The sequence below is a fragment of the Vombatus ursinus genome, unplaced genomic scaffold (assembly GCF_900497805.2).
Source record: "Vombatus ursinus unplaced genomic scaffold, bare-nosed wombat genome assembly UNPS02014786.1, whole genome shotgun sequence".
Classification (NCBI taxonomy): Eukaryota; Metazoa; Chordata; class Mammalia; order Diprotodontia; family Vombatidae; genus Vombatus; species Vombatus ursinus.
The window spans coordinates 19,733,072-19,742,737 of NW_020954564.1; the positions used below are offsets into that span (position 1 = coordinate 19,733,072).

Below are 9,666 nucleotides of genomic sequence, written 5' to 3' on the forward strand. Positions count from 1 at the left end.
TGAGTAAAATCTGTAAACATGATTTAACTTCCACCAAACACTACTACATGCTGACTATCCATTTAATCTATACTGTCTTTAGCTCACCAGAAAGCTCAGGGAATTAAGAGAATGCACTTTTTAAACTAAATCTGTCATAATGTACAGATCATAGAAATACATTGATCATTAACAGATAGAACTCTGCTTTACCAAAAACAATCAGTAGGGGGAGCATCTCCAAAAACATCTTATTCAGATTCTTTTTTTTTTCCTAGGCAAGAAATGGTAGTTAGGCAACCAAATAAATCTTTCCCTCATAAGATATAGATTAGTTCTTCTCTTCAAAGTGGAGACTGTGAAGTAAGTTCGCTGACTTTCCAATAAATGGGAGAGATTAGAAAGACAAATTCTGAAGATTAAGGAACACAAATAGCTTAAGACAAAATGAAGAACTTTTAATATCTGGTAGGAACAAGTTAGGAAATATTATAATTTTAAAAATTAATTCAACCAAAAGGTATTCCTTTATTTTCTTTTTTAATTCCTTCCTGTATAAACGTTTTTGAGATGGGGAGCTTTTGGACATGGGAAAGATGGTAACTTATTAGCAATCTATAAACACTCCCCAGCATCACTGCTTGGTAGAATTTCCTATTAAACAATCACATTTCAATGAAAAATTTTCAGAACAGTTTAACATAATCTATGCACATGAGCCCCAGCTCATTTTCAGTTTTAAAGGCTAAAGAAAAGTTATCATTTGCATTAATTATGCTTTGTAACTTATGTAACAGATGAACCCTTTTTATTTTAAAAAAAAATTATAGAATAAAAAATTCTGAAAAATTCTCTATATTGTCAGTTGTTTTTTTGAACAAAAGAAAGGAGAATTGGGATCATAACATAATAAAACAAGAGAAGGGGAATAATATCACTATTATAAACTAAAGGTGAGTTAGTACCCAGATGCTGTGCCCCTTAAATTCAAAAGCTAAAAACACACTTAAGGCATTTGGATGAAAAAAGATATAAAATTCTAACTACTCTGAAAGCCAATGAAAGTGCTTTGCAAACATTATAGTACTGTGACTACATCCACGTAATGTGGGGTGTAGTCTGCATTTCCTATGCCTCAGACTCATAAGCACAATGATGCACAAAGGTGCATTTAGAACAATCATTTTGATGATGGGAACACAGATAATAAAACTCTCCTAAAATCAAGATACTAAATTATATGTAACTTTACCATGTTGATGGGACTTGAACCACAATCCTGGAACCTTCTAAACTAATCTGGGGGGCATAGGCTTCTTTATTTTCAATTTGCGCTGTATCGACCACCACCTATCAAAACAAAATGAAGATATTTATTTTCTAGGAAATGAAAGGTCTAGCTCTAAATACACACTGAGGTGGCCACAGGGACACTGGCTTAAAGACCTGAAAAAGAGAATGTTAGGCCTGTTACTATTTAAATCATCCAAGAGGTCGGGGAGAGGGAGCAGCAGTGGGAGCAGCAGCAGCAACAGCGGGAATGATAGAAGTACTAGTATTACTATGGTCTACCATCATTGCCATGTATTTTACTATAGCACTTCAGTGTTCATAAAGCACTGCACGTGCATTATCTCATTTGATAGTCATGAAAGCCTATGAGGTAGCTACTGTAGCGAACCCCAGAAGAAAACTCTGAGACACTGTGGCTAAGTTGGGATACTTTCTTTTCTAAAGAGTAACAACCACAGAGATAATAGCTCTGGATACTAATTCAACTAGATTTTTATGCCAAGCTTCTTTTATGCTGAAAAAGCAACACAATAAAAGGAAAAGCTTAGTCTATTCTGATTTGCTAAATTAACAAAGTAAATAATACATAAGATTATAGAAAAATAAATCTGTAATTTAAAAACATCTGCTTTAAAAGATGATATATAAATGATACATGGTAGAAACAATTAACTATAATTAATGAGACATCTGCAAAAACAGGATCTATATGATGTAACATAGCGAGTTAACTGTAACAAATAAGTGTCAAATGGAAAAGGATAAACAGTTGAAAGAGAGTATCTGTGGGAGTAGGATAAAAGGTATAGGACGCTTCTTCAGGTACACATTGCTATAAATTGTGATTACTCAAATTATAGTAGCTGTGATTATTCAGAAACTAGTAAGTTAGCTGGGTTCATAGTTAAACTCGTTCCCCTTCTATACGCATTATTATCCTCATTTTATAGATAATGAACCTGAGGCTTGAATATATGAAGTGATTTACCCACTAAGAGAAGATTTGGGAGGAGGGATTTGAGATCAGTGTTCAAATATCTGATGGGTCAAAAATGAAAATATTAGACTTGTTCTGCTTGACTCCAGAGCACAAAAGGAAAAGCAATGGATAGGAGTCATAAGGAGGAAATTCAGTCTTGACATAAGGGAACTTTTTAACAGTGCCAAGCACCTTTGACAGGCATGGCTCCTCATTTTATGCCACAAATTATATTGGGCGGGGGGGAGGTATCCAGTCCAAATCCTTCATTTTATATATGAGGAGACTGAGACCCTGAGAGGTTAAGGGACTTAATTCAAGGTCACAGAGATGCAAATTTAAAACTGGGTTCTCTGTTTCAAAAACAAGTCTAGCACAGACACGTGATACAGTAATGGCAGGGAGTGCCTTTAATTATCTGGAAATTGGGGAGGGAAACAAACATTTATACAGGGCCTACTATGTGCCAGGTACTGTGCTAAGTACTTTGTACAAATATTAACTTTGATCCTCACAATCATGCAAATTAGGTAGACTATTATCTCCATTCTATAGCTGAGGAAACTGGAGCAAGATTTGAATTCAGGTCTTCCTGATTCTAGGACCAGATGCTTGGGGGAAGGGGGGGAAGTTAAGGAACTCTTCCTCTTTTCCAAAAGCAAAGTGACTAATAATTTCTTGACTTGCTTTAATGATAATTTCACAAAATTTAGAGGAACCAACAAAAGGAAATACTATTCTGGATCAAATTTTCACTAAAAGGTGGAACTAGTTGTTGGGAGTCAAAATTTTGGGAGCCTTGGGAGGAAGTAACCACTCAATCTTAGAATTTGTGATACAGAAGAAGAAAGCTGGTGATAATCTGACATACATCTCAGATACGGGGAGAACATATTTCAAAACATTCAGAAAAAAGAATGAAAGTATCTAAAAGACTAAAATTCTACAGAGAAATTCTGCAAAAGAGGAATGGGATGAGAGGCTCTAATAATGACATTTTGAAGGCACAAAGAGAAACAAAGCTGATAAGGAAAAAGAATTGCCTAAAAAGTATAATATATATTCAAGAAGAAATTCCCACCCAACTTAGATTTTTAAAAGACATATATAGACATGGGAGGCAGGTAAAAGAGGATGAACAGAAATGAACGGCTCAGTCCTATAGCATCAGAAGTGCTAAAGTACAAAAGACTCTAAGATTAGAAGAGAGAGCTGAAGATAATAAGAAGAAGAATCTGTTATTTTAAAATTACACTGCAAAGGAAAAACAGCTCAAAGAGGGGATAAGACCATAGCTCAGTATGGACTGGGTGCTAACTAGTGACAGTAAAAATATAGACCTGTTCTAGTTTTATTTTGTCTCTGTCTCCATAAGTTTGAAGATTTAATGACTGCAAATTGCAAGTTACTTTAGAGATCATCCATCTAGTCCAACATCTTCATTCTAAAGATAAGCTGGGCAGAAGTAAGTAAAAGGAAGTGTTAGGTCAAGCACAGGTTCTCAGACTTCCAAATCCACACTCTTTCCATACCACTTGGAATTGGATTCTGCCAAGGAAAATGATCGTTGGACTAGCAAGGACATAACAAAAAAAGTTATCAGTGAGTTGTTATTCAAGGTATGCAATGAAAGTTGTCCTGACTTTCTAAAGTGAGATGAGATGTGTAAACTATAGGCTAGTGGGCTTGACTCTGATTTGTGGGAAAAATTTAGACCCTACTATTAAAGAAATCATTAGTGAACATACAGAAGAGGGAGTAGTGATAACAAAGAGCCAAAGTGGCCATGTCAAAGACAGATCACATCACATTAATCTCAGTTCCTTTTTTAAAAGAGAATTAACTGATTAAACTGATACATCAGAGGAATGTTACAAATAAAGCTTACTTAGATTTTAACAAAGAATCTAATAAAGTCTTGTGGAGAAGCTGGAGGGACGTGGGCTAGTCAACAAGGTAATCAGGTGGACTGGAAACTGTTCGAATGACCAGGCCCAAAAAGAAGTCCCTAATGTTCCAGTAGTAACTTGAAAAGTCTGGAGTAAAGGGTCCCCATTAGCTGTGCTTGGTCTTATGCTGTTTAATATTTTTATCAATGACTTGAACAATTAAAGTCACAGATAGCATACTTATTAAATGAGAAGATAATACAAAAGTAAGAGGGACAAATCTAACACACAGGAAGATAATGCCCTCTGGATTAAAAAAGATCTTGGTAGGCACTTGGGAGGGATCAAATAAGACGTAATAGGGATAAACTTAAAGTATTATATTTGACCTCAAAAAACCAACTTCACAAGTTTAAGATTTGGAGAACTGGCTAGAGAGCAATTCACCTTAAAAGGTCTGATAGTCTTAGAGGACTGCAAGTTCAATGTGAGTAAACAGTATAGTATAACACCTAAGAAAGCTAATGCAATCTCAGGCTACATTGAACATGGTGTCTAGGACTAGGGAGGTGAAAGGCAGTCCTCTGCACTGGTGAGATGTCATCCTGGAATTCTCTGTTGCATTCTTGGCATTTCAGTTCTAGGACACTTCCTTCAGTGTCCACAGAAAGACAACTGGCATGGTGAAAGGCTGTGAGTTCTTATTATATGAGTACTACGTGAAAGAACTAGTGATACTGCCATCATGGAGAACAGAAGGCATAGTAGGCACAAAAGATGTGTTCAAATGTCTAGAAAGCTGTCACATAAAAGAAGGATTAGATTTGTACGTTTGGCTCCACAGAAAAGAACCAGAAGCAATGGATGGAAGTTTCAAAGAAACAAATATAGTATTGGTGAAAGGAAAATCTTCCCAACAATTAGAACAATGCAAAAGGAAAATGTGCTGTCCTAAGAGGCAGTGGATCTTCCCTCACTAGAGGTCTTTTAGACAAGGGTGGAGAACCATTTGTTGGGTTATGTGGTAGAGAGGATCCTTGGTCAAGTATGGATTGGACTAGATAGTCTCTGAGGTACATTTAACTGTGAAATTCTACAAAAAAAAATTTCTACTATGATATTTGCTTACTTAAAAAAATTAACTGTGAAAATGATTACAGATGTATAATAAAGACAACTAAATCAATTACTGATCAAAATAGTATTGGTCAATTCATTTCTGACTCCTTTTCAAAGTCAGAAGAAGTACATAAGGCCAGAAATTCATCATGCTTTCATTAACTGTCATGATCCAAACTCATCAAATTTACTCTATTTCAAAAGTTCTCTAATATCCAAAAAATGATACACTACTACTAGCACAACTTTAATCCAGGGAAACAGGAATTTAAGAGATTTGTGAGGCTCTTTGAACCCTAATACTTAGAAAACAAATCAAATTTCAGGTGCTATTGTCTTTCTTTAAGCCTTTTCTTATCATATTGCTTGCCTTCTTAGTTGGTGGGGGAAGAGGTGGTGAGAAGGAAAGAACTTGCAACTCAAAATTTAAAAAGAAAAGAACACTAAAAATAAATAAATAATGATTTTGAAAAGTCACTAAGCCTTTTCTTCCTGCAAAAAGTGTTTGCTCCCTTCTGTTAAATATAAAGAAGCACTTTTGGGTGAACTTCCCTTTACAATGATCATATTTACCTGTGTACATGCCTTATCTCAAACCCCCTCTCCTCCACAATGGACTGACAGGAAGTTTAACAGCAGGGCTGGTGTAGCAACCAAACATCTTTGTGTCCTTAACACCCAGCACAATGCCTTGCAGGGGGTTAAGTACCTACTTAATATTTGTTGAATATAACTTTAGGAAAACAAAACAAATACATTTTAAGCATTTTTTAATGCCTCTTGTAGAAGATCACCATGCAGTGATACTTCGTTTTCTTATAGGGTTCAAAGCAGTTGGAGACACATAGGAAAATTTCATTAATTCAAACGCCACTAATTTTTCATCTGTAATGACATTAACATACTGAGCTTACATTTTACATTATTTGTGGAGAAAATGGTTTGTTAAGTAAATTAACAGTGCAAATAAGAAAAGCAATCTTAAAAGGGCAGGTTAACAGATTGTTCAAATCCCTCTTCAATGTTAGCATCCAAATTTTTAAAATCTCTAATATATCCATTCAATCAACAAAAATCTAAGTGTTTACACTGTACTAAGAAGAACTAAAAATATTTTTTAAAAGGGATAGCTCCTGCCCTAAAGGAGATTACATTCTACTAAGCTCCACGAATCTTCTCATGATCATCCTTAGGTAAAAGGGTCAATTTTTTTTCTGTATACAGAAAGTACTTATTAAGTGTTTGTTCAATCAAATAATAATTTAGCTCTCTTTCCATAAGCAACTTTACTACGTGTACTTGAAAACAGTAAAGAAGCAATTCTGAAATTGTCCAGAGACTGAGATTTCACTCAGTCAAGCAAGGTTGTACTATAACTGATATTTCAATCTATAGTATATTATATTTTTATTATAAACTTTAAAATAAAAACTTTGTAGACACTTTCAAATGACTCCTTCCATGCCTCAAACTCCCCTGGAAACAAATCACTTTGTACATATTTGTTTGCCCTACTTGATGAAAATTTTCACTAGTCACTCAATTTTTATAACATTATTTTCTACACACAGATTTCATCTCAAACCACCATCCAAAAACAACCCATTTTGAACAATTGACCAAATCGGTAGTAAATATAATCATAAAGCATCTTCAACAGTCAATATAAAGAAGAACAGTGCAAGTATAGTTCACTCAGGATTTTAACTTACCACAGTGCCTGGCACATAGTGGTTGCTTAATAAATGCCTATTTGTTCACCATTTATCATTTATGAAACTGTAACATGGCAAGATGTATATTTCTAGGCACAACATAAACAAATAACGTGCCATACTAACCTGTTTGGCTTAAAACCACAAATGCAAGTTTCCTAACTCATGATTTAGATAATTTTGGAAGAAAAGGAAAGAACAAATCTAAGTTCTGAACATATTTTACGTCCAGCTTTTTTCTATCATCATTATGTCCTTTATTAAATGTTCAGCGTACTTTTTTTGACCATCTACATAACAATTTAACTAAACTATCATACCACTTATAATGAAAAAATATTTTTTAAAGCAGTTGAACAAAAGGTAAATAATTACGTATTTTTTCATGATTTAGAAATCCAATCTCTGAGTATCATAAATGTAAAATATGATTAACACATTTCTCCACCCAGTCTGGTGGGTCCTTGGGAAATGGCTTCCTGTACCAGGAGCAACCATTGTTCATGTTGTACAGGTGTTTCCTCTTTATCCCCACCCATTGAACAATAACCTTAAAAACATGATATGTCCTCACACAAAACCTCATATGTGAAGAATATAATATTTCAGCTTGGATGCATGTTATGCTATTCAAGTAATATTAACAAATTTTTGTAGAACCACTTGTTTCCTTAACATTAAGCCTTTCTTTCTCCTAATTTTCACAATTCCTATCTAAACAAAGTCACAACTACAGTTTTGATCTCATTATTCCCTCCTGATTTAATCAAAAATGGTCTTTAGAAATCCATGTTAATCTCCAATACTAAGCTGTGTGTTATTTAATAATTTAGTTAGAGTTTACATTTTATTAGTAGTTTCTTAAAAGTGACTGCTTGTACTGTGAAGCAGATTTAACAAAAAATGCGACTTCCTATTAGTATACACAGGGCAGGCAAGTGTTTTCATTAATAAGATGGGAAAAATGTGCTCTCCAATTACTAAAAAGGGTAGTGAAAAGGGCACAAAGCATATAGTCAAAAGAAGTAAGTTTGAGCCCTGGATTAACACTAAACAACTTGAGGGCAGGGGTTGTTTTTGTTCAGCACAGTGCTGACACATAAGTAACAGCTTAATAAATGTTTGTTAATTAATTGACTTGACTTCTCTAAGACTCAGTTTCTTCATCTGAAAAATGTTTGCATTATCTGCCTCATAGATAATTAAGAAAACACTTTGTAAGCCTTAAAGTATTATGTAATTGTGAGTTGTTTCTAATTGTTATCATTAGTAACAATAATCCAGGCAGCTAAATGGCACAGTAGACAGAGTGCCAGGCCTAGAGTCAGGAAGACTCATCTTTCGCAGTTCAAATATGGCTTCAGATTTACTAGCTGTATGACCCTGGGCAAGTCACCTAACCCTGTCTGCCTCTGTTTCCTCATCTGTAAAATGTGTTGAAGATAGCAATAGCAAACCACTCTAATATCTTTGCCAAGAAAACCCCAAATGCGGACACAGTGTCAGACACAATTGATTCAACAACAACCACCACAACAACAAAACAGGTAACAGTAATAATTGCAATGTACTTATAATCCCTCTGCTCCACGCAGCTGTACAGAACTGAATTTATAGTATTTCCAAAACTTGAGAAAATTAAGCAGTAAGAGCTGAACTTAAGAGATGATGTAAGTTTGCAAATTCAAGATAATATTTTTAGTATTAGCTAATCCATATAGAGAAAAAACACCTATATATAAAATATTTCTGATCTTTTAAGTAAACTTTAACATTTGAAATTCTTTAAACTGTGATAATTTTGTTAATTTTTGAAATCAGGACATATATTCACATATGCACACACACATATAGTAATTCACTGATATGGAATGGATCTCAGAGATCTTCTAGTCTAATTCTTTCATTTTACATATGTGGGAAATGAGGCTTTGAGAAGTTAACTGAGTCAAGGTCACATTTTGTGACCACATTTACGTACCAGTCCAGCTTGGCCAAATAATAGCTGCACAGCGGTCTTACAGGCGCCTCGCCAAGTAGAAGGGCAAACCTGGTTCAAAACTTCAGTTACGGGAGAATCATCCCTCGCAGCAATTCCATTATGACAGCCTGCTTCTTTAATCAGTTGTAGCATTGTGTGCTGTATATTGATAAGAAGAAAATCATATAATACATAAAAACAAAAATTATGCTATGAGTGAAAATTTGCAGAAGGAATTTTTTTGTGTTTATTTGTATAATCATTATTAGAAGCAACAGATTTTGTTAAAATTGTTTTCTCTGATGCTTTTAATTTCTTAAGGAAGATATATTCAGTACATCATTACTCTATTCAATTCTTTATATAGATCCACTGGATGTCTTACATTGCATTAGCGATCTAAAATTGCAGATTTATAACTTAAAAATCTGAATCCTAGAGGTCTGTATATAAAACATATCACTTACTCAATAATCCTCACTTTGGTGAGATACTTTGAAATACTTAATTTTACTAAAAAGAAAAGTAAAATTTGTTGGGAAACATCAAAGTCAATTTTTTAGATGATAACTAAATTTCTCTCTCCCTTTATGCCAGTGACATTTAAGGAGTTATAGACTTGTCAGAAAGAAAGAAAGACAGAAAGACAGACAGACAGACAGACAGAAAGAAAGAAAGAAAGAAAGAAAGAAAGAAAGAAAGAAAGAAAGA

General features: G+C 34.3%; 1 protein-coding gene across 2 annotated transcripts in view; it reads right to left on the reverse strand.

The window, feature by feature from the left end:
• Positions 1–9,666, reverse strand: part of LOC114046962 (uncharacterized protein KIAA0355-like) — a 110,313-nt gene that overhangs the window by 17,579 nt on the left and 83,068 nt on the right. For both annotated transcript variants that reach the window (XM_027867617.1, XM_027867618.1), the window contains 2 exons: positions 8,956–9,114; positions 1,232–1,329 (listed from right to left, as the gene is read on the reverse strand). In XM_027867617.1, coding sequence (XP_027723418.1) covers positions 1,232–1,329; positions 8,956–9,114 — 257 coding nt within the window. The remainder of the gene's footprint in view (positions 1–1,231; positions 1,330–8,955; positions 9,115–9,666) is intronic.